A 24,249-nucleotide genomic window follows, 5' to 3' on the forward strand; every position below is an offset into this window, starting at 1 on the left:
AATATTTTAATACCTCCCATTAATGATTAATTCTTATCTACACACTCATTCTATGGGAATAATGGGACATAATAGAAATGAAAAAGGGTATTCTGATCGCAGATACAAACTATCTAGGCACAAAATTAAAGAATTCTAGATTAAGCTATTCCTTTTTTTATTTCAACCTAACCTATATTAACAATCGTGTGTCCTTAGAACGCCAAATATATATATTCTTTGAATAATATGATATTTTAAGTCACCTAAAAAGTAAAAACACAAGTTTTTAACTCCGAAGCAAACATAAAGAAACTTATAGGATTCGCAAAATTGAACATAGATAAAAGTCTTAATGTAAATTACTTGACTACATATAATAACTTAACATCTGAAAAATGATATAATTAAACTAGAACCTCTTGAATGAAGCAAGACACAAAAAGTGGTAGCTAATTAAAAATTACTAAATATTGCAAGCATTAGGATTTTCATCACTAAAAATTGTTTCATATGGATGTAGATTTTGGGGCTTTGGCGGGCCTCATGGTGGTGGGGGTGCTTGGTAATAAGTCACTTCATATGGAGATGGTTGTGATGGACCTGCCCGCGAAGTGGAATCTGGAGCTGAAGCTGGTGTAGGGGCTGGTTTCGGCTTCTCACTCTTTGGTTCAATTTCAGTCATATAAGAAAGAGCATTAGTGCTTTTCATGCAAACAAAAACTAGTTGCACTAAAACATTTCATCTACACAGTTTAAAAAGATTGTAGCCTTTAATATAGAGTAAGAGAGATTTACTAAAAGAATGAAAAACAAATATCTGCACTTGGACTCTTGATTTTCTGGATTTTGTGTTTCTGTTATAGTTATTAACAAAACGCATTTTTATGCAATTTTCTTGTTTCACATCCGTTATATCATAAAAAGCAACATAGTAAGGATTAAAAAAAAATATATTCAAGATATTCTTCATTCGAACGGCCGGTGAAGGAACAACAAAACTTTAACCCTTTGAATTTTAATCTTTAATATTTTAATATTGAATTGTAGTAACAAATAATAGTATTTGCATTCTTACTTCAAACGTTACATTGAGATACACCCTAAATAATGCAATTTATAGTATTACTTCTAATATTGATCTCTGCTTTAAAAAGTTGTCGATGCCGAGTTCTTTGAGGCATAGCAAAAGTTTCAAGTCAATGAATTTGTATATTTTTTTTAATATAAACACTATTTACAGTTCAACATTAGCCACTAATCAAAACCTTGGTCGTCTGTGCTATCACTCAAGAGTATATTCAATGCATCTGAATTAAAAAAAAAATTACAAATAACCCTTTTAATGATAGTAGTGACAGAATATATAAAGAAGAAAATTAAAAAAAAATCAAACCGAATGAGTTTAAATCATAAACCAAAATATTGAAAGCGTTTATCACATTCTAGTACTGTTAATTTTCACAAAGACTTGTGGACATTCATAAATATACGTGAACAAATAAATAAATAAACTTGAACATTATTATATGGCCATTGACATAAATTCATTAAAATTATTCAAACCTTCTCATATTTCCTTCTCCTTTCTATTAAAGGTCAATTTTTTTTTTTGAAAAGAAAAAAGAACTTAAAGATTATGCCACTAATTTAGAAAAATAAAATACATACCTGAGAGAAACAACAACCCATCATGAACAAACCAAGAACTCCCACAAAAGTACTGAATTTTCTACTGCAGAAATTAATAGTTTGCTTTGGGAGAAAGCCTATGGGTCAAAGCGTCCCTGCACCTTTGGTATATATATATACACATATTTGTTCCAGTGTATCTAACCATTTGAAAAAACAAATAGTATCGAACGACTTGATTTAGCAGGGTATATTTACTGAGTAATTATTGGGAAATCTTAGTTCTTATTTAACTTTAGGGATCTATATTCTCTATTTGTTAAGCTTGCTAGTTATTAACATAGACAGTGATAGATTCCTTTGCGATTCATGGGATGTGTAGTCTGATAAGGTTAATAATTTCCAATATTCTTGGAATTCAAATCAATTGGTATCTCCTTAATAGTACTGGTCAATTTTGTACTGGTAAGAATTCCCTTTTCCTTGTGTAAAATGCAAATTAGGTATAAGAAATGGGAAGTGGTTCATGACTTACCCCTTTTAGTTGAATTAAGTGATTAACAAAAACACCAAAGAAAATAACTAATTTTCATCCCTCATAAAATTTAATGGTTTTTTCTAATAGATACCCTTAGGGCACTCGTTTACACATTTAACATTCACCTAATCTACTATATATATATATATATATACATATACTAACAATTATTATCCTCCCTTACACATTTATATACTTTTACTATTTAATATTGTCTACCTTCTCTTGTATTTATTTACTTTTTCTAATTAATCTTATATTTTAAAAAATAAAACACCTAAAATATATCTTAACGGGCATTCATTAGACAAACCAAAATTTAATTCATACCAATCTTTGAGAAATACGCCTTTTTGTGTAAAAACATAATATATGCAGAGGTATGTTCCTTAACTTAATACTATAACCTTCTTGATGAAATTGAGAATTCTTTAAAGTGATATTATAGTGACCAAAAAAAAAATTCTTGAGCTCTGAATCAATTATTTCAAAGTGATTTAGGTGATAAATTTTATCACTTGGAATTTCATTTTGGATTCTTTACACTACTATATTTCTGAAATCGCCCAAGATAATTGTTGTTTTACACTATTAATTCTTCTTTGTGGCATGACAAGTGACTAATTTACGTTATATTTGAATGATATCTTATGTTATTTTTAGTCACTTTGGTTATATTATTGGAAGAAAATGGATCATTCTAGCTATAATTAGTTTAAAATGCTCTCAAGTGATTAAATGAGATTCATGTCACTTTTACTTGCATTTTGTTCATAATTTGTACAGGAGTTGGAACTATACTTCATTTGGATGAAAGAGGAATTGATAGCTTTGACACATCTTCGTATTTCGGCTATAATTTGAGTTACAATGATCGGATTGAGATGATTCTTGAACCATTTTGAAAATAAGAGATATATCTACAAATATTGTGAAGACATCGAAATCCAATTTGAAGGTTTTCCAGGTCAAAAAGCTGAATTACAGTAGCCAATTTCTAATGGTCGAAGCTGAGACAAGGCAATGAGCAGTCAAGGGTATTTCTGTCATTTCTCTGTTACACAAATCCAAATAAGGTGATTCTTGATGCATTGGAAAGCTAACTCAAAGGGCTACAAGTTTCATGTTTTGGTCAAGAATTAATTCAGCTTCTATCATCAAGAAATGTTCAGTTGAAGCTGAGGCAGAATTGGAGTAACATTGAAGACTGGACAGAAATTGCTGAGAATGGCAGGGGAGTAATCCGGCCGGATTATGGCCAGATTTGTGGTCGGATTCTGATCAGAAATGGCTGCTCTCCACTTGCACAACTTGTTTCTTCCTCCAATAATTCACAGCTATTGATGGATATGTGACAACAACTTTGCAGCTATAAAAGTGATGTTTGAAACCTCATTTCTTGACTAAATCATCTATAAATAGCCATGGACTTGCAAGGACAAAGAGAGCTTGGGGAGTGCAAGAAATACCACAAAAATGTAGTTCTTACATTTTCTTAGTGTTAGGTTAGTATAGTATAGGATAGTTTAACTAGTAGTTCATCCTTCTTGTTTATTAGCTAGGCAAAGATAAAGATGAGATGAAGAAGGCAAGGAAAGAGCTCATGTGACAAGGGTTACTTTTCCTTTCCAACTTTTTATCTTTTGTACTTGATTCTAAGTTTAGTTAATATACAAGTTATGGATTTATATGTTATTATGTGTTTCTAAAGTTTATGCCTTGGGTTTGGTTGAACTTTCTATGATTGTTAGTGTTTATTATTTGGCTATTTGATGCTATTATTTTGAGCAAGTTATTTAGCACTTTAGCTCTTAAAATCATGATTAACTTGGTACCATTAATTGTGATTATCTAAAGGTGTTGCTTCTTCAATGAAAATTGAGATTTAACACTAGTTCAAGAAGTGCTAAACCTAGGGAGTACACTTACAAGAGTAGAGGTGCACCTAGGTGGCTTTAGTGATTAATTTCATGTAATTTCATAGAAGAAATGAACTTGTAACTAATTTCATAACCACGAGAGTAGGTATGGATTAGTTATAAGTATAGTTGACTCACTACGAAAGTAGGTTTCACATGCATAAGGAAATTATGCCATAACTAGTCAAGATAGTAGTACTCAATGATCCAAAAATAGCACTTGCATGAGTAGTTAGGAATACCATAGCCTAAGGAGCTTTCATTTGTTATTATCTTGCATAAGTTTAGCATAGTTTTTATCTCTTTTAATTCATTGATCGTCTAAATAATAAAGAAACTTTAGTAATGCTGGTAATTGTCCAATCTTCCTCGTGAGATCGACCCGATATATGCCCTAAACTACTAGTTGACGTGTATAGTTGCAGTCAAAACGGTTATAAATTGGATTTAAACTTGTACTTATATTAAAGTCCCGTCAAGTTTTCATAAGAAAATTACGCCATAACTAACCAAGATAGTAGTACTCAATGATCCAAAAATAATACTTGCATGAGTAGTTAGAAATACCATAACCTAAGGAGCATTCATTTGCTATTATGTTGCATAAGTTTAGCATAGTTTTATTTCTTTTAATTCATTGATCGTCTAAATAATAGAGAAGATTTAGTATGCCGGTAATTGTCCAATCTTCCTCGTGGGATAGACTCGATAGATGTCCTAAACTACCAGTTGACCTGTATACTTGTAGTCAAAATGGGTATAAATTGGATTTAAACTTGTACTTATATTAAAAAATCCGTCATCTCCCTCACCACATATACCTTGATTTGGTCCCAGAATTCTATGCCAATATTGGGCCATAGTGGTGAAGAGATTAGATCTTTTGTTAGCAGGAGACGGTTGACCATCACTAGTGTCACAATTGTTCGAATTCTTGAGTGCAATAATCAAGGACCGGTCATTGATTTAAAGAAGGGATTTACTTCGTCAAACAATCATTAGGACCCTTTACATGCCATGACAAGGTTTGGTCTACAATACCAACCATTTCATTCATCGAGCAAAAAGGCCATCCTTGCATGCGTGTTCAACTATCGACACCGTCTCATTATTTATGTCATGGCGCACAACGTGATTCCCAAGAATAGTGGACAAGGGGAGGTACGACATAGCGATATCTACTTCTTGGATCACATGTTTCACAATCAGGAGTCTCCTCATACTTGCATTCCACTTCTGAATATAACATTAGCAACATAAGGACGGCCGCCCGAAGGAGTGCGACTTCCTATCGATTGGGGTCAATCATTTCCTTAATTTTCGAAAGGGAAGGCGTCAATTTGAAAGGTATCCCGCAAACTCTCTTGCGACCTACGGCCGAATTAAATGTTGCTACTCTTACTAGCAGGGGCATACCTACGGATAATCTACCTCATCCAGAGTGAGATAGATCAAGACAAGCTGGTCACACTGAGCAAGGCGAAGTTGGTCCCTCTACTTCTGCTGGGCCATCTACTTCTACCCCACCTCCGCCGCCACCACCTCCACCTCCACCTCCACCTCCACCTCCACCTCCACCTCCATAGCATTCCAACTGGCAATGACTTTTTGACATTCTAGACTACCATCAGACTCAAGTCGTTAAGCGACTTGATCGAATCGATGCTCGCTTAGATTCCTATGATATTAGGATGTGTCGAATGGAGGATCATTTAGGTATTACTCTTCAGCTTCGCCCTACTTCTGGAGATAGTGATAATAGTCAAGGATTCGCTAGTGAGGGAGGCACAGACTGGTACCTTAAGCTGTATTTTTCTTTACTTCTATGTTCTTTCAGCTTTTCTTTTCTTTTCTTATGTAGGTGACGTTCACTTTTTCTATTACGTTCGATCTTTGGAAAGTGTTAGTAGATGTTTGTGTCTTTTGGTGAAGGTTCATGAATCATGGTTGATCTAGATCTCAGCCATTGCACTGGGGACTACTTTCTATCTTTTGTTGTTTTTCTTCCCCTACACATTGAGGACAATGTGTATTTTAAGTGTAGGGGAGGAAATATGTGGTACTTGTAGCATTTTTGTGTTTATTTCTTACACTTGAGATTTGGAATATGAATTGTACTTAAATGTTGGTAATCTTGGGTTGCTGGCAGGGAGTTTCGTCCAGTTTTAAGGAAAAACTTTGCCAAAATTTTTTCAAAATCTTATTCAAAATTACAAAAATGCCCCAAAAGGTTTCAAATTTTTTTAATTTTATCCAAAGGGCAACAAATTCCATACAATTTGTAACTCAAATTCCCTCTACTTTTGAGATAAATATATGTGACTTGGAAACATCTTTTCTCAATTGACATGGAAATGACTATTATGTGATCATAATTTGTATATTTATTGAAAAATATATCGTGTAAAGTGGAGAAAATTATGCCTAAATTTTACAATTTTGATGAAATTTCTTCTCTTTACTTGATTTTACATAGTTAAGTGATTAATATGGTCAATAAGTGTAACATTCTTCTCATGATTATTCTTAGGGAATGTTATTATCTTTGTTTTAAAAAAAGTAGAAAAAGAGAAAAAAAGAGAGAGAATAAGATTTATTCTACTCCAATTGTTCTTGTACTTATTAACCGGGAGTTTTCATCTAAAAATGTCGACTTTTGCGTAAAACGGTACTTGAATTAAGAGTAGACAATGCAACTTGAGAATGTGAAGTATTGAATAATCGATGATTTTCATTTAAAAATATCGATTTTCATGTCAAAAGGCACTTTCACAACTTGAGTAATATTTAGTTATGATATATGAATAAATCCTTCTTTAAATATAAATAAGAAGATGATCATGGGTTTAAAAAGCATTTTATTGACCATAACTTGCTTGTGAAATTGGATAAGGATGAGAAATTGACTTGAACTAGTTATAATTACGGTATAATTGACTCTTCTTTACTTGTTATTATGACTACTTGAATTTAATTAAATGATTGCATAACAATAATTTACCTTGTTTTGAGAAAATAAAGTTGAATGGTGCACATATGTTTATTTTCAAAATTTTGAATCATTGTTGGTTTGTATTTCTAATTGCTTGAGGACAAACAATTGTTCAACTATGGAGTTTGATAAGTGCATATTTTACATGTTTTTTAGTGTGTTTTATTATGTAGTTTTGGTGTGCTTTAACTACTTTTATAGTTAATTAATTAAGTTTCTAGTGAAAATATGCATTTTGCAGTTTAAGGGTGAAAAATTGCCTTTCGATGGATTTTAATGGTGAAAACTTCATGTTTTGGTAGGTTTAATGATTCAATCATCCAATGGCATGAATTGAGAAGATAATTGGACGATTAATGATGATCTGAAGTGATAAAAAGAGAATGTGAAGTGCAAAATACTCAATGGATGAAATGCAAGTTTTGCAGTTTTGACACCTTGTGGTATTTTGGCTATATCTTAAGTTACAAGTATCGGATTGAGGTGATTCTTGTACTATTTTGAAGTTAAAAGATAGATCTACATTTAGTATGAGACATCGAAGTCCAGTTCAGTCATTTTCATTATCAAAAGGTCAAAATACAGAAGTGCATTTTCATGGTCAAAAGCTAAAATAGAGTTCTGACCAGTCGATGGTATTTTGGTCATTTTTCGATCCACACAGTTCCAAATAGGTTGATTCTTGAGGCATTGGAAAGATAACTTTGGGGAACATTTTAAGAACTTTGGAAGTTCAAAGAAACTCCACAAAAATGTTGACTTTCACTAGAGTTTCCTTAGTTCATTAATTAGGATAGTATAGTATAGTTAGTGTAGTTTATCCATCTTGTATTTGTAGTTAGATTTGGATGAAAATTGAAAGAGTAAAGACGGAGAGTTGGATCTCATGTGGCAAGGGCGATTTCTCTCCTATCACTTTCTCTTTTGTATTTGAATTCATGTTTAGCTATAATATAAGTTCGGTGCTTGTTTTCATGTTTTGCTAAAGTTTATGCCTATAGTTATGGATGAACTTGCTATATCTTGTTAGTGATGTTTATTTGGTTATTTGATGATATTATTTTGAACACGCTATTTATCACTTTTGTTTATCTAATCATGATTAACCGGCCATTAATTATAATTATTTTAAGTTCTTAAGTTTGCAATTAAATTGGAATTTAATACTAGTTCAAGAAAGTGATAAACCTAGGGAGTACACTCACGAAAGTAGATGTGCACCTTTGTGGTTTTAATGATTTGTTTCATATAATTTCACAGAAGAAATAATTTTATAGTCAGTTTTACAACCATGAATGTAGATATGAATTAACTATAGGTATAGTTGGTACACCGACGAAAGCGGGTATCACGTATATTAGGAAATTATGCCATAACTAACTAAGATAATAGCATTCAATTAAGTAGTAAGGAATTCCATACCTCTAGGAGGTTTCTATTGTTATTTTATTACTTTTATCTCATGTTTGTAGTGTAGATTTAATCTTTCGCATTTGTGATAGTCTAAATAATAAAAAAATTCAAAAATTATCGGTAATTGACAATCTTTCTTGTGGGATCAATACATAATACCCTATGTTCAATCAACGACTCGTATACTTGCGAAAAATCGTGTGTGGGGTATTTAGATTTTATAAATGTAAAACTTGATTGTGGAATGAGCTAATTATTATATGTATACCCAACGTTCGTCATATACAACAAACCAATCCGCAAACAGAGTTGTAGAAACGATGTATAGGGAGTAAAATTGATCCTTTTACAACTATTCTGAAATCATTTACATTTATGTGACGGAAACTAATTATCTATTTTGAGCAGAGAATTAGGAGATGTACTATTAAATCGCTGGGCAAGGCCTCTGATGACAAGAACGATAACACCTTGCAAATGCCGTGTCTGCACCATCAAATCCACTTCATTCTCACTGTCTACAACAATTTTGTGTCTATGCTGATCATTTCTGAATAGCTCCACCAACAAAACAAGAATTCTCAATTTGATATCAACTTATTTTGCTCACTTCTTTTTTTCAGACCTATAGGCAACCCCGTACAAGGGTTGCAAATGTCTAGATAGCTCATATTTGGATAAAGTAATATAAGAGGCCATGTCAGTACAGACTATATAAATATTAGTATCACATGAGAAATAGAATATATGAATTATTCGAAGTAGAATCAGCTTTGTTGTCTCCTTACTGTCAAAAAACATTAAAGCCGGAATGAAAGAAATGATTTTTCCGATCCAACAATTGGAGAGGTAAGAAATACCTTCCAAAATACAAGATTTTATATCTTTTTCTCGTTTTCTTACTGAAAAGTTTTATTTTTATCTTTTATTTCTTTATGTAGATCACAAAATTAGTAAAAGTGCACATATTCCAACATTAAAACTCTAAAAGATATTATATATGAGAAGAAACCCTCTGGGGAGTGTTTGGATGCAAGCATAATTATTTTGCCATCTGCCAGCACTAAATAACCGAGAAATTAATTTTGGTTAAGACATGAGAGGCGCGAAAATTCACGTTTACAAGAACTCATCAGCCTGAGGTCTTATACGACGTTATCTAGCTAGTCTTGGAGTGAAAAATCACATTTGGCAAATGTTGCACCAAATTGGCTTATGCTACATTGCAACTCATATCTAGAACAAAGAGGAAACCCACAACAATAGGGATTACAACACGCACAACCATGCACTAAAGTGATAAGAGTCGTTTGCAACAGAAAGCCATTTACAAGGAGATGTAAAACCTCTTTAGTCGTTACATAAAACTTACATGGAAAGGTGGGGCATAACATTCCCGAACTTCAGTAGTTGGAAAGTTTTAGAACCCGGCTTCACGACCTTGACTCTCTTCCTATTGACTTCCAAAATTCTTCTTTCCAAATTTGTAGAAATTCTTTTGTGTCAATTACACTCTGTAACGATAAGGTTCATAGTGCCTTTGACACACAATAACAAGTGAACTTGGTGTTACTATTATTATTATCATTTTTATTTGTAAGTGGTAAATTTTCTCGGCTAAAGTGCTAAAAGGTGGTAATTTTAAAAATGGACCAACCATATTTTTTATGTTCTTTGTTACATAGATGGTAATTTTTATGTGCTCTTTCATTAGGCCCCAACACGAAATACCCAAATCTGAGATTCAAAGAAAATACATCAGTTGTTAAATATATAATTACATAATATAGCATTGGATTTTTGTTAAACTTTTTATAATGTAGTTCGGATAGACGCAAAAATTTTAATACTTCCCATTAATGATTAACTCTTATTTGCTCACCCATTCTATGGAAATAATGAAAAAGGGGATTCTGATCGCAGATACAAACTATCAAGCCACAAAATTAAAGAAGTCTAGATTAAGCCGTTCCTTTTTTTTTTTTCATTTCAACCTAACCTATATTAACGCTCGGGCGCCTTTAGAAGGACAAATATATATATATTCTTTGAATAATATGATATGTTAAGTCACCCAAAATGTAAACCAATTTTTAACTCCGAAGCAAACAAAAAGAAACTTATAGGATTCCCAAAATTGAACATAGATAAAAATCTTAATGTAAATTACTTAACTACATATAATAACTTATCATCTGAAAAATGATATAATTAAACTAGAACCTCTTGAATGAAGCAAGACACAAAAAGTGGTAGCTAATTAAGAATTACGAAATAGTGCAAGCATTAGGATTTTCATCACTAAAAAGTGTTTCATATGCATTTCCTAAAAAATAAAAGAACAGGTAGAATAGGCTTTATGACTATCAAGCTTGACATGTCCAAAGCTTATGACAGAGTGGAGTGGCAATTTCTAGGAAGAATCATGTTAAAAATGGGTTTTTGTCCCATTTGGGTTAGATGGATTATGAATTGCCTCTCTACTGTATTCTACTCCTTTAACCTTAATGGTGAAAAAGTAGGATATGTCCAACCTAAGAGGGGTATTAGGCAGGGAGACCCGTTATCCCCTTACTTATTTTTGTTTGTTGCAGAGGCACTTTCAAACTTGATAAACAAAGCTGCTGCAAACAAGTGGTGGGCAGGTATTCAAGTGGGGAGAAAATGTCCTCCCATCACACATCTTTTTTTCGTAGATGATGCTTTGCTGTGCTGCAAGGCCTCAAACCAAGAAGCTTGGAAGGTTAAAGAGATGTTGAACAAATATGCAAGAGCATCTGGACAACTAGTCAACTTTGAAAAGTCTGCTATCTACTACAGCAGAAACACTGACCTGGACATCAGACAGGAAGTATGCAGCATACTTGGAAACCTAAGAGAAACAGCCAGTGGGAAGTATCTTGGTCTCCCAATGGTGATAGGAAGAACAAAGAATCAGGTGTTTGGGGAAGTGAAAGGAAGTGTAACACAGAAACTACAAGGTTGGAAAAGGACTTTGCTGAGCTTAGCTAGGAAAGAAGTACTGCTGAAATCTGTGATAATGGCCCTCCCAAATTACACAATGTCTTGCTCTAGAATCCCAAAAGGAATGTGCATAGACATTAGTAAACAAATGGCAAGATTTTGGTGGGGGGCGGATGAGCATCAAAGGAAAATACATTGGACTAAATTGAGTGCACTTACTGAGGTTAAAGGAAAGGGAGGATTAGGCTTCAGGGACCTGGAAATGTTCAACACAACCTTGCTAGCAAAGCAACTGTGGAGAATCATTGATCAGCCTAACAGACTTGTCAGTAGAGTTATGAGAGCAAAATACATGAAAAGAGAACAGGACTGGATGAGGCAAGCTTCTACATCAGCATCATACCTATAGAAGAGCCTACTGAGTGCAAGATTCCTTTTGATAAATGGCATAAGAAAACAAGTTGGGGATGGGAGTACTATCAAGGTGTGGCAAGACAGATGGATACTAGATTCAAGAGATGGTAGAGTGGAACAAGTTAATGCAGCAAATAGGGACGTCCAATACGTCAAAGATTTGATTAAGTAAGGACAATGGGATAAGGTGTTACTGAATAAAATCTTTAGTAGAGAGATGGCCCAAAAGATTGCAAAAATACCACTCAGTATATACCAAAGAAAAGACAGGCTAATTTGGAACCATTCCAGGAATGGAGAGTACACAGTGAGATCAGGTTATGCACTAGCAAAGGAAATGGAGGCTCAGGCAACAAAATCAGTGCAAAGCAAGGAGCAGACAAGTAGCCATAACAGGAAGGAAAGTTTGTGGAAAAAAGTGTGGGGAACAAATGTTAAACACAAATTGAAACACTTTATTTGGAAATGTCTGTAAAACTGTATTCCAGTCAAAGATTTGGTGCACAGAAGAACAGGAAAGGGGGACAACATATGCACAAGCTGTGGGGATGGAATTGAAACTCTAGAGCATATGTTTTTTGAATGTGACTATGCTAAGAAGATTTGGAAACTCAGTCCAATCAGCTGGGATGGACTAATAGACTTGCAAGCTTGTTTCTGGAGATGGTGGGAAGGACTCTTAGAAGCAACTCAAAGAGTCAATGGTAAGGAACATATAGAACTAACAATTAATATCCTCTGGCAAATCTGGAAAGCAAGGAACAAGGTCATTTTTGACAATGCAAAAGTGAAGGAAATCACAATTGTAAGGAAAGCTCAGAATGGATGGAATTCAAGGAAGCTGTGGAATTAGAAGGCAGAGCTAGCATTGCTGAAGCAAACCCCAATCAGCATGTTAGAAGATGGAAGCCTCCAATAGAAGGTGTGTACAAGATAAACACTGATGCTGCAATTTCAGTACAGATGATCAGAACTGGTAAAGGAATTGTTGCTAGGAACTAGAAAGGAGAGATCATGAAAGTGTGGGCCATAATGGAGGAGAAATTGGGGGAACCATAACTAGAGGAGGCTACGGCAATCAGAGCAGCAATGCAACTAGGAAAAGAAGCAGGCTGGAGGAAGATTGAAATACAATCAGACTACAAAAGTGTGATAGACTGCATCCTAACAGTCTCATGCAACAACTGCAACTATGCTGTGATATTGGAGGATATACAAAAGTTGAGGGAGTTTTTTGATCAATGCTTTTTCTCCTTTACACATAGGGAAGGAAATGAAGTATGTCATAGGCTAGCAAAATTCATTTTTTTTAATCCAAATAAAAACGCTTTATTGAACTTGAGAGCAAGCGAAAGAAAGCATACAACGCTCATCCACCCCACCTCCTACGAAAATTAGGAAACCCTACGCGCTCCAAAGCCAGTTCCCCCTGAACATTACAAGGCAAAGCAGAAAGGCTAGTAAAGACCCTCTCCTGCTCCGAATCCGCTCCCATGTTAGCTAGGCAATCAGCAGGCTTGTTTGCCTCTCGATAGCAATGCGTGATCTCCGTGAAGTACGGCTTATAGTTGATCAACTCAGACATCTCTTGTTGGAGTCGCCACGGGCAGCTTTGACTTCATTGCAGAATCCGCACCAAGCTGAGCGAATCCGACTCGATATGCAACCCATGCAAACCCTGAGCGACACATAACCGCACCCCAAACAGTATTGCCCTGAGCTCCGCATGCAAACTCGTCAAGGAACCAAAGAAACAAGAATAGCCGAAAATGAGTTTCCCGTCCCTATCACGCACCACACATCCACCTCCACTAATTCCCGGATTCCCTCTAGAGCATCCATCTGAATTCAATTTATACCCTCCTGTAGGAGCCACCCATGCCACCTGAATAATAGAAACCCTCCGCCTCATACCCACCAATGCCGAGTGAAAAGCATCCCATGACCCAAAAGAGCCATCTATCTTCGGGAAACGGCAATGAAATAAAGCACAGAATTGTAGAAATACCTGACGCACCACCTCCGTACTCACCACTCTCCTCCCCTCAAATACCCCTGTGTTTCGCGCTTTCCACAACTCCCAACAGACCAGCATTGGGAGTAACCGATATACGAACTTGAGGTACACATTATGTCCCCGGCGCAACCACCACCGTACAACCAGATGACACACCGTGAAAACCCTAGCCAACTCCCCCTGACATTCCTCAAAGCTAGCCCAAACAGCCTTTGCTAATTCCCCCGTGCAGAAGGTGTGCTGGATCCCTTCCTCACCCGGCTTAGAGCAACACCGACACCTAGACGGGCCTTGAACCCCAAATCTCCGTAGCATGTCCATAAGGGGAAGGCGCGACCGCAACAGCCGGAGCATGAAGAAGGAAATCTTGAGAGGGCAACCCTGCAGCCAAACTTTTGAAGCAACCCAAGAACAAGTAGCCGACTTTGTAACAACGGAGTAAGCCGAGGCTACCGAGAACGCCCCATCAGCCGTTGACGCCCAAACCATCCTATCCGCACCTTTAGAGGCCCGTGGAGATACCTGCACCACTTGCCTCACCAGCTCCAGCGCCAATATCTGATTAAGGAGTCGCCAGTTCCATTGTGCCTGAAAGACAAGATCCGCCACCCTATGCTCATGAAAAATATCTACCCGATGGCACAACGCTCCTGTACCCATCCAATTATCATGCCAGAAATCCATGGAACCCTCACCAAGGACCCAGCCGATATGCTCCTCCGCCAAATCCTGAACTGACCTCAATCTCCGCCAAGTGTAGGACTGTGAAGAGACCTCTTCTGCCAAACAAGGATGCACTCCTTTACAATATTTCGCTGACAGAAATTGCGCCCATAGCGACCTTTGCTGCCGAAAATTCCACCAAAGCTTAATGGAGAGTGCGTCATACACCTCAGCAATACTACGAAATCCGACCCCACCTGCCTCCGGAGGCCGGCATAGCTCCCCCCAACTTATCCACTGCCACATAGGACCAATCTCTGATGAGCCCCACAAAAACGCTGCCATCACCTTCTCGAGGGACACAAACACTGTCTTTGGCGGTGATGTCGCCGCTAACAAGTGGATCGGGATTGAAGACAGCACGCTTCTGAGCAAAACTAGTTTGCCCCCAGACGATAGGACCCGATTTTTTCATGATAAAATCCTAGCCGTTACCGCACTGCAGACATCTGCAAAATAATACACTCGTCTCCTCCCAATGTACAGCGGACATCCAAGGTATTTGATAGGAAATGACTTGTGAGAGAAGCCTGTAACCGTCCTGATCATTGCTCGTCGTTGCGGAGGCACCTTGGGGTGCACCAAAAAACAACTCTTCTAACAGTTAACTCGCTGCCCCGACAGAGAACAATACCCATTGACTACCTGCTTGACCAACTGCACCGAGGCCTTGATGCCGCTGGTGAAAATAATCACATCGTCTGCATATGTCAAGTGCGTGACCATAGGGCATCCACTCGAAACTTTGAAGGGATGGAAACGCCTATCACCGCCAAGGCATTCAGAGAACGCGAAAGCACCTCCGCTCCAATGACAAACAAAGCCGGCGATATCGGATCACCCTGGCGCAAACCTTGGGTGGACTTGAAAAACCCCTTCAGCGAGCCATTCACAATGACAGAAAACCATACATTTGAGACCAGCCTCCACACCATATCAATCCACAGCTCGCTAAACCCAAACCACCGAAGGACTTGTATTAAAAACAGCCATGATACCCTATCATAGGCCTTCATCATATCCAACTTGAGCACCACATTCCCTCCCCGGTTGGGTTTCCTAATATCGCTCAACAACTCCTGAGTTAAGAGAAAGTTATCCGCCATTTGTCGTCCTGGCACGAAACCACTCTGCTGCGGCGAGATAATCCGCGGAAGGACCCTAGCTAGTCGGACGGATAAGAGTTTAGAGATGGCCTTATTGACAAAGTTGCATAAACTTATCGGTCTGAATTGTGTAAAATCCTGTGGGCAGAGAATCTTAGGCAACAAAACAATGGCAGTAGCGGTGACACATCTCGGCAACTCCGCGCCACAAAAGAAGCTCTCTATGGCCCGGTGAACATCCTCAGCAACCACCTCCCAAGCCGCCGTGAAAAACTTCCCTGTAAAGCCATCCGGACCCGCGGCACTGTCCCCATCCATTGAAAACAGGACCTCCTTCACTTCGTCCATAGAAAGGATCTCTGTCAGCCCGCTGTTATCCTGATCATTAAGAACCCTCGGAATGACCTCCAACATGTCACTGGAGGCTCTTCCCACCTCCTCTGTAAACAAACCCTGAAAGAAAGAGACGGCCTCATTACAAATACTTGCCTCATCGTCCACCCAGTCGCCATTTGTCCTCCGAATCCGATGAATAACCGACTTTCTCCGCCTCTCCGTCACAACAGAATGAAAGAAAGCCGTATTCCGGTCACCGTCCGCCAGCCACTTAACCCGAGCTTTCTGCTTCCAATACTCTTCTTCAACCACCAAAGCATTGCGCAACCGAGCTCGTGCCTTGTGTAGTTGTATCAGTAATTCCTCGGAAGGGTTGTCATCATGGGCTAGTTCAGCCTCTGCCACCTTTTGCTCCGCCGACCGAATCTCCAAGAATATATCCCCAAAAGAACTCCTAGACCATTGGCGAAGCGCTTGTTTCATCTTTCGGAGCTTCTCCGATAAAACCTTGAGAGGCGAACCAGGAAGGGAGCCAGACCAACACTGTTTAACGACATCCAGGAAACCAGGTTTTGTTGTCCAAACATTCAAGAAGCGGAACGGCGATGGCTTACCATCCAATCTCGTCACCGCAGATAACAGACGTGGCTCATGATCCGAAGGGTCCCTCCCCAAATGCCGTACTGTGAAATCACATTCCATCCTCATAGCCGCTGAGTTAATCAACAGCCTGTCTAACCGTCTCCAAACCCTAGCCATACCCTGCCTATTATTGCACCAAGTATACCTAGACCCCGAGAAGCCAGCATCTCCAACCCCTGCTAAAGACATGAACTGTGCTAATTCCATCCTATCAGCCTGCCTGAAAGGAACGCCGCCCCGTTTCTCCTCTGCAGACAAAATCATGTTAAAATCCCCCACCAGAAACCAGGGCTTAACCTCCTGCTTCTCTCGCAAAAGCTCTCCCCATAGCCCTTCCCTCTCCTGGGCAGTGCACTTTGCATGAACAAATGAAAAGTATATCTCCTCAGGCAATAATTGAGAAATCACGCGCAGCGTGATGTGCTACTCCGATTCTCCTATAGTATGGCAATCAAACAACGAATTGTACAAAATCCAAACACTACCTGATTGATTTGTAACAGCTAAGTCCATTCCCACCTTCACATGGATAGAATCCAGGTTCAGTAGGGATGTCTTAGGTTCACAAATCGCCACCAAAGACACTGAATAAAGTTTAACAAGTTTGCGTAACCTTTTTAAATTAGGGGCGCGAGAGACACCCCGAATATTCCAAAAAAGACATCTAATCATCAGATAACGCTAAGCAAGAATTTTGTGGAGCGATTACTTTAGAGCGTAAAATACGACTAGACATAGCATTGACCTTAGTACCTTTCTTCTGCGGCTCAACTTGCCGCACCAGAGATAATTCGTTAGGCTCCAGGTTCAGTGCACCCAACTGATGGTCACTTACCATCGAAGATAGTACGTCAGGCACCATGTGAGAATCACCTCTTGGTGACAGGTTACCCACCCGCTCCTGCAACTCACGAAGCTCTTCCTCTTCTGCCAAGACATCTTTAGAACCCATGTGAGCCTCTGTTGGACGCCGTTCCGCTGATCCCATGCGCACATCATTACCGTAATCATCTTCCTCCTTGCTCAAATCCTGCCCTCCCACCAACACCACCTCAAATCCTTCAACGGCTACTGCACCATTATCGCCGAACTCCTGCTCATGGTTCAACTCCTTCTCAGCCGACACCACCACCTCTGCAGAAAGTTGCTCCGCAACCTCGACCGCTACCACTGTCTGCGGCTCCGCCAATGCAGCCGTAGCACCAGCGGATTGGGATGTGGACACCATAGCACCAACCATAGCTTGAGACTCCACCAGCGCTGCCGTCTCGCTCGGCGGCTCCAAGCCGGACACCTTCGTCGCTGCGGCCTCCTCAACCGCTGCTGAATTTGCAACCAGCGCTGTGCTATCTTGCACCCCCTCGCGCTGCCTCTGCCTGGGCTTAATGCCCCTTTCAGCAGGCTGCCCAAGCCTCTCCCCATCTCCCCCCACTTTGACAGGCTTCAATGCTGGGTGCAACACATGGCAACCCACCTCCGTGTGCCCCTGCCTGAAGCAGTGGGAACAATAAGGGGGAAGGTTTTCCGGCACCAGCTCCTGCCAGAATCCATCATGCTGTCCGGTCCCAATCCATACCCTCGAAGGCCTTTGCTTCATCAAGTCCACCTCCACGCAGACCCTAGCAACGCTAGGTCTGGAAACCGCCAAAGTTGCTGCATCAACTAACAGAGGCACGCCCACCACCTCCGCAATTTGGAACAACGTTTCCTTATGGAACAAATGCAAGGGCAGCTTGGGCATCTGGAACCACACTAGGACAACAGATAGCTCACGACCTACATGAAATGATGGAGTCCATTTAAAGACCCTCATCGGATGTCCATGAACGTACCAAATCCCCCTTGCCCACACTCTGTGGAAATCAGCATCCGAATGGAACTGCAGCAGCACATGGCGTGCGTCCAACAAGCCCACAGTCGCTGGGTCACGCAAGTCTAACTTGCGCAAAAAACTCCTCTAGCTTCGGTCGACCCCTTGAGAACTTGCCCACCAATGCAAGTCGATATGGGGCAGCAAGCTTCTCCATGGCTACTTGTGAGAATATCAGCGCAGGCTCCCCTTTGTGGGTGGAGGGAGTCGCCAGAACGGACAGCGAAGGCGTGGCTGTATTGTTTGAAAATAAAGCAGCAAAGGACTTGCGGAGAAAAGATGGAGATGAAGGAGCCTGGCCCCCAGCGTGAGGCTGGAGGGCCTCCATGGCCGTGGACATGCAAAACCTAGCAGCCGCCACCAACCCTAGTTGCGAGAGAAAGAAAGTACGTTGGTAGAGGAGGCCCTTCGTCGCTACATTCTCTATTACTGTTCTTTTTAGATTATTTGAATATTGTCTTTCAGCAAAATTCGCTTTGAAGCTAGTTAATGATGTATATTGGGAATCAAATTTCCCGGACTGGATTAAAGATCTAGCAAGAAAGGATTGAGAGGGCAACTAGCCCCTTTTGTAAAGCATACTTGTATTATCAAGTTCTAAATCAATACAAATATTATCGTTTTGACAAAAAAAAAATATATATGGATGTAGATTCTGGGGCCTTGGCAGGCCTCGTGGTGGCCGGGGTGCTTGGTAATAAGTTACTTCATGTGGAGATGGTTGTGATGGACCTGCCCGTGAAGCTGCTGCTGGGGAATCTTGAGCCGCCTCCTGAGCTGGTGCTGCCGGAGCTAGTGCCGCTGGAGCTGGTGCCGCCGGAGCTGGTTTCGGCTTCTCACTCTTTGGTTCAATTTCAGTCAAATATATTAAAGAGCATTAGTGATTTTCATGCAAACAAAAATTAGTTGCACTAAAACATTTCATCTACGCAGTTTAAAAAGATTGAAGCCTTTAATATACAGTAAGAGGGATTTACCAAAAGAATGAAAAACAAATATGTGCACTTGGACTCTTGATTTTCCAGATTTTGTGTTTCTGTTATAGTTATTCATAAAACACATTTTTATGCAATTATCTTGTTTCACACATGGTATATCATAAAAAGCAGTATAGTAAGGATTTAAAAAAAATATTCAAGATATTCTTCAACAAAAATTTTCAAGATATTCTTCATCCGAACGGTAAAGGAATGACAAAATTTTAACACTTTGAATTTTAATCTTTAATATTTTAATATTGAATTGTAGCAACAAATAATAGTATTTGCGTGCTTACTTCAAACGTTACATTAAGATACACGCTAAATAATGCAATTTATAGTATTACTTCTATATTGATCTCTACTTTAAAAATTTGTCGATGCTGAGTTCTTTTAGGCATGGCAAAAGTTCCAAGTCAATGAATTCGTATTTTTTTAATATAAACACTATTTACAGTTCAACATTAGCCACTAATCAAAGCCTTAGTCATCTGTGCTATCACGGAAGAGTATATTCAATGCATCTGAATTAAAAAAAAAAAGAATTACAAATAACCCTTTGAATGACAGTAGTAACAGAATATATAAAGAAGAAAATCAATAAAAAAAAAAATCAAACCGAATGAGTTTAAATCATAAGCAAAAATATTGATAGTGTTTATCACATTCTAGTACTATTTATTTTCACAAAGACTTGATAAATATACGTGAAGAAATAAATAAATAAACTTGAACATTATTATATGGCCATTGACATTAATTCTTTAAAATTATTCAAACCTTCTCCTTTCAATTGAAACTCAAATTTTTTTTTGATAAAAAAAAGAACTTAAAGATTATTCCACTAATTTAGAAAAATAAAATACATACCTTAGAGAAACAACAGCCCATCATGAACAAACTAAGAACTCTCTCAAAAGTATTGAATTTTCTATTGCAGAAATTAATATTTGCTGCGGGAGAAAGCCTATGGGTCAAGCATCCCTGCACCTTTGGGATATATACACACATATTTGTTTCAATGTATCTAACAATTTGATTTAGCAAGGTATATTTACTAAGTAATTATTAGGAAATCTTTGTTCTTTTTTAACTTTAGGCATCTATATTCTCTATTTGTTAAGTTTGCTAGTCATTAACATAGACAGTGAAAGATTCCTTTTGCGATTCATGGAATGTGTAGTCAGATAAGGTTAATAAGTTCCAATATTCTTGGAATTCAAATCAATTGCTATCTCCTTAATAGTACTGGTCAATTTTGTACCGGCAAGAATTCCCTTTTCCTTGTGTAAAATGCAAATTAGGTATAATAAATGGGAAGTAGTTCAAGACTTACCCTTTTAAGTTGAATTAAGTGACTAACAAAAACACCAAAGAAAAAGGTTATTATCACTTTACCCCCTTAAACTATATCACTACTATCAGTTTATCTCCTAAGGTTATTTTTTAGTCACTTCACCCCCATGAATAATTCAACACAACATGTTAAGAAATTTTGGACAAAAATACCCCTTTATTTTATAGCATTATCATATTGTTATTATCACTTATCCCTTGAAATTATAGTGATACAATTGTTTTAATTCCTTACATTATTTTCTAGGCATTTTATCTCATTGTTAATCTAACTACTATGGTCAAATTTTTTTAAATATATTTACCTTTTTTATATACAATTAAAAATAAAAAAATAGAAATGGTTATTCTTCCACTTTTTCACTTTGAGAGATCTAATAACATAGAAATAGAAGGATTTTCTCAAATTTCTTTTTTCACACTTATTAATACTAGAAAAAGAAAAAGAGATGGGAAAGAAGGAGACAGAAAATTAGATTTTGCAAAGAAAAAAAATAAAGAAGAATCTAACATTATCTTATTACTTTAATGTTGTCGAGATAAGGATTGAAATGTGGTGGTAAATAGAAAAATGAAATAATTTTAAAATAATAAAAATATTTAATTCTTTCTTATTTGTATCTTTTTTAAAAAAGAATTGAGCTCTCTCTCTCTCTCTTTCCATCCCCCTCCTCCTCCCCATCTTTCTAATTTTTTTCAATATTAATAAGATTGCCAAGAAGAAATGGATTAACACTTTGACTTCTTTTTCTTGATACTAAAAAGGAAAAGAACCCCTCTAAATTTTTTATTATTTTTATGATACTTTTTTCTAAAGTTCTTTAACTTGCTAAGTTGGTTTAATGATGGGATACATTGCTTAAAAAATAACTCTAGGGGATAAATTGATATTGAGACTATAGTTTATAGGAGTAAAGTGATAATAATTTTAAGGTCTAAACATGTCTTTTTTACTTTAAATAACAAATTCTGTTAAATTTGACCGTTGGTCTTGGGAACAAAGTGACTAGAAAGTAACGTTAAGGGGGAAATTAATAATTGCACCGAACGTTACGAGAGTAAAGTAATAATAACCCCAAAGAAAATAACTGGTTTTCATCTCTCATTAAATTTAATGGTTTTTTTCCTAAGAGATACCCTTAGGGCAAAAACTGTATGCTTTTTGAACGGTTCGATTGATTGCTAATAGTGTTCTTGGGCCAAAAAGGCAAAAACCGATTATTCAAAATTTTGAATAAGAACACAATAGTGCTGCCAGCCCTACCTTCTTTGTTTACATCACGTCAATAATAGTAATTATGTAAAATAGATGCAGATATTACACCAAGTTGACAAAAAGCGCACTTTCCAAAATGCAATAAACATTTTGAGACAGACAGATTATTGCCTAGCGACAATTGGAATTAAAGCATGCGTTCTTGCAAGCTTGGCAAATTGTTTGCTTCATTGGAGATTGACATCCTTAGAGCAAATTTCAGTGATGGTTATGAGTTTTATCTTGTGCAGTGGTTGGTTCTTTCCTCTACCTTTTTTTCTCCTTTTTGGTGTGTTCATGGAGAGCCAAAGGCTTTGAGGCTTAGGATGGGCACTAGCGTAACCAAAAGTTGAGATTTGGTTTATTGGTTTGGGGAGGAGGAGGAGGGGGGAGGTCTAATTTGTCAAAAATACATAAAGAAGACATTTAATGTTTGAAGGAAATATACAAGAATTCTAAAATCTTAGGGGGATCGAATTCCAATTTCTACATGAATATAAATAAAATTTTCAAATTTTTTGAAGGACTCCATCAATATTTGTAAAATCTTGATGGCCGGTGTACCTTCCTGCCCTACGGAGCGGAGAAGCTCTCCCCCATCCACTATTCCATGTTACAGAAGTTTCCCCCCCTTCTGCCCTACTACCCCACAAATTGCTGTTACAATTTTTATTCGACTTTATCTTTTCTACATAAACAACACCAATAGTAATTTTGCTAAGCATTATTTAGAATTTTTACAAATAATTATCCAAAGTTAGATCAAGTATAAATATCACTTTCGTTGTTCGAGTTCGTTTCTCCGTGTTTGATGCCTCAGAAGATTTAAATCGGTAGCTGTTACACTTAGGAGCAACATGCAAGACAGACACCCTTGGACAAGCTACATAGGATCCATTACATGTTTCATAGTGTTCTATGCATCATATGATCAATAATGCTCGCACATCTTACATAGCAACATTCTTTCTACAAAGCTCCAAATTTAAATCTGCCATGTTTGTGATTTCATCCAAATACCCAGTGATGATCACCTTTTTGCTTGAAGTATAAATGTACAGACCAAAATCACCACCATGAGCAAGCCTAATAGAGGAAGGGTAGAGGCAGGCACCGTTGAGATTTAAAATTTACTATTACGTACCCTTACTATTCTTTTAAACTAGGACTTCTATTCTAACATCTTAAGCAGAATATTGAAAAGAACGGCCCTCCAGATATACATGCATGGAAATCTTGCACTTAAAAGGTAATCCATCCAAATGTAATTCAAGCTTACCCTTTCAAGCTAGTTATCTTGAGATCAAAGCCAATTTCATTTATGCACATTTACCAACATAGTTGCTAAACAATTTCAAATCGAACTCAAAATGAACGATACAAAAGGGCCAAAGCCACGAGGAAATGCACCATTAGAGAACTGTATATCTTACACAAAAATGAACAACTACAATCATGAACAGGTGTTTTATACAACAAATCAATCCTCAAACTAACCTAACCTATATTAACGCTCGTGTGCCTTTAGAAGGCCAAATATATATATTCTTTGAATAATATGATATGTTAAGTCACCCAAAAAGTAAAACAAATTTTTAACTCCGAAGCAAACATAAAGAAGCTTATTGGATTACCAAAATTGAACATAGATAAAAATCTTAATGTAAATTTCTCAACTAAACATAATAACTCACCATCTGAAAAATGATATAATCAAACTAGAACCACTTGAATGAAGCAAGAAACAAAAAGTGGTAGCTAATTAAGAATTACGAAATATTGCAAGCATTAGGATTTTCATCATTAAAAAGTGCTTCAAATGGATGTGGATTCTGGGGCCTTGGCGGGCCTCGTGGTGGCGAGGAAGCTGCTGCTAGGGAATTTGGAGCTGAAGCTGGTTCTGGGGCCGCCGAAGCTGGTTTCGGCTTCTCACTCTTTGGTTCAATTTCAGTCATATAAGAAAGAGCATTAGTGCTTTTCATGCAAACAAAAACTAGTTGCACTAAACATTTCATCTACACAGTTTAAAAAAGATTGTAGCCTTTAATATAGAGTAAGAGAGATTTACTAAAAGAATGATAAACAAATACGTGCTCTTGAACTCTTGATTATC

At 37.5% G+C, this 24,249-nt stretch overlaps 2 protein-coding genes across 2 annotated transcripts; one reads left to right on the forward strand and one right to left on the reverse strand.

Annotated features, from left to right (window-relative positions):
• Positions 1–12,068: 12,068 nt before the first annotated feature.
• Positions 12,069–12,704, forward strand: LOC140014650 (uncharacterized). Its single transcript, XM_072065731.1, has 2 exons — positions 12,069–12,255; positions 12,340–12,704. The coding sequence occupies exons 1-2, from the start codon at positions 12,069–12,071 to the stop codon at positions 12,702–12,704; spliced, it is 552 nt and encodes a 183-aa protein (XP_071921832.1).
• A 2,597-nt stretch (positions 12,705–15,301) lies between these two features.
• LOC140014651 (uncharacterized) lies at positions 15,302–18,873 on the reverse strand. Its single transcript, XM_072065732.1, has 3 exons — positions 18,616–18,873; positions 17,385–18,554; positions 15,302–17,017 (listed from the first exon to the last, which is right to left on the reverse strand). Exons 1-3 carry the CDS (start codon positions 18,871–18,873, stop codon positions 15,302–15,304), a joined length of 3,144 nt encoding a protein of 1,047 aa, XP_071921833.1.
• Between the last annotated feature and the right edge of the window lie 5,376 nt (positions 18,874–24,249).

The sequence above is a fragment of the Coffea arabica genome, chromosome 9e (genome assembly GCF_036785885.1).
Source record: "Coffea arabica cultivar ET-39 chromosome 9e, Coffea Arabica ET-39 HiFi, whole genome shotgun sequence".
Taxonomy (NCBI): domain Eukaryota; kingdom Viridiplantae; phylum Streptophyta; class Magnoliopsida; order Gentianales; family Rubiaceae; genus Coffea; species Coffea arabica.

Excerpts from the sequence above, each read along its gene's own strand:
- LOC140014650 (XM_072065731.1), top strand. The coding sequence starts at position 12,069 with ATGGCCCAAAAGATTGCAAAAATACCACTCAGTATATACCAAAGAAAA. Across the intron at positions 12,256-12,339 it reads TAGCCATAACAGGAAGGAAA|TCAAAGATTTGGTGCACAGA; the intron begins GTTTGTGGAAAA and ends ACTGTATTCCAG.
- LOC140014651 (XM_072065732.1), bottom strand. The coding sequence starts at position 18,873 with ATGGAGGCCCTCCAGCCTCACGCTGGGGGCCAGGCTCCTTCATCTCCA. Across the intron at positions 18,555-18,615 it reads TAGAGGAGTTTTTTGCGCAA|TTCCATTCGGATGCTGATTT; the intron begins GTTAGACTTGCG and ends GTGCTGCTGCAG. Across the intron at positions 17,018-17,384 it reads GTCGTATTTTACGCTCTAAA|GAGAGGGAAGGGCTATGGGG; the intron begins GTAATCGCTCCA and ends TGCACTGCCCAG.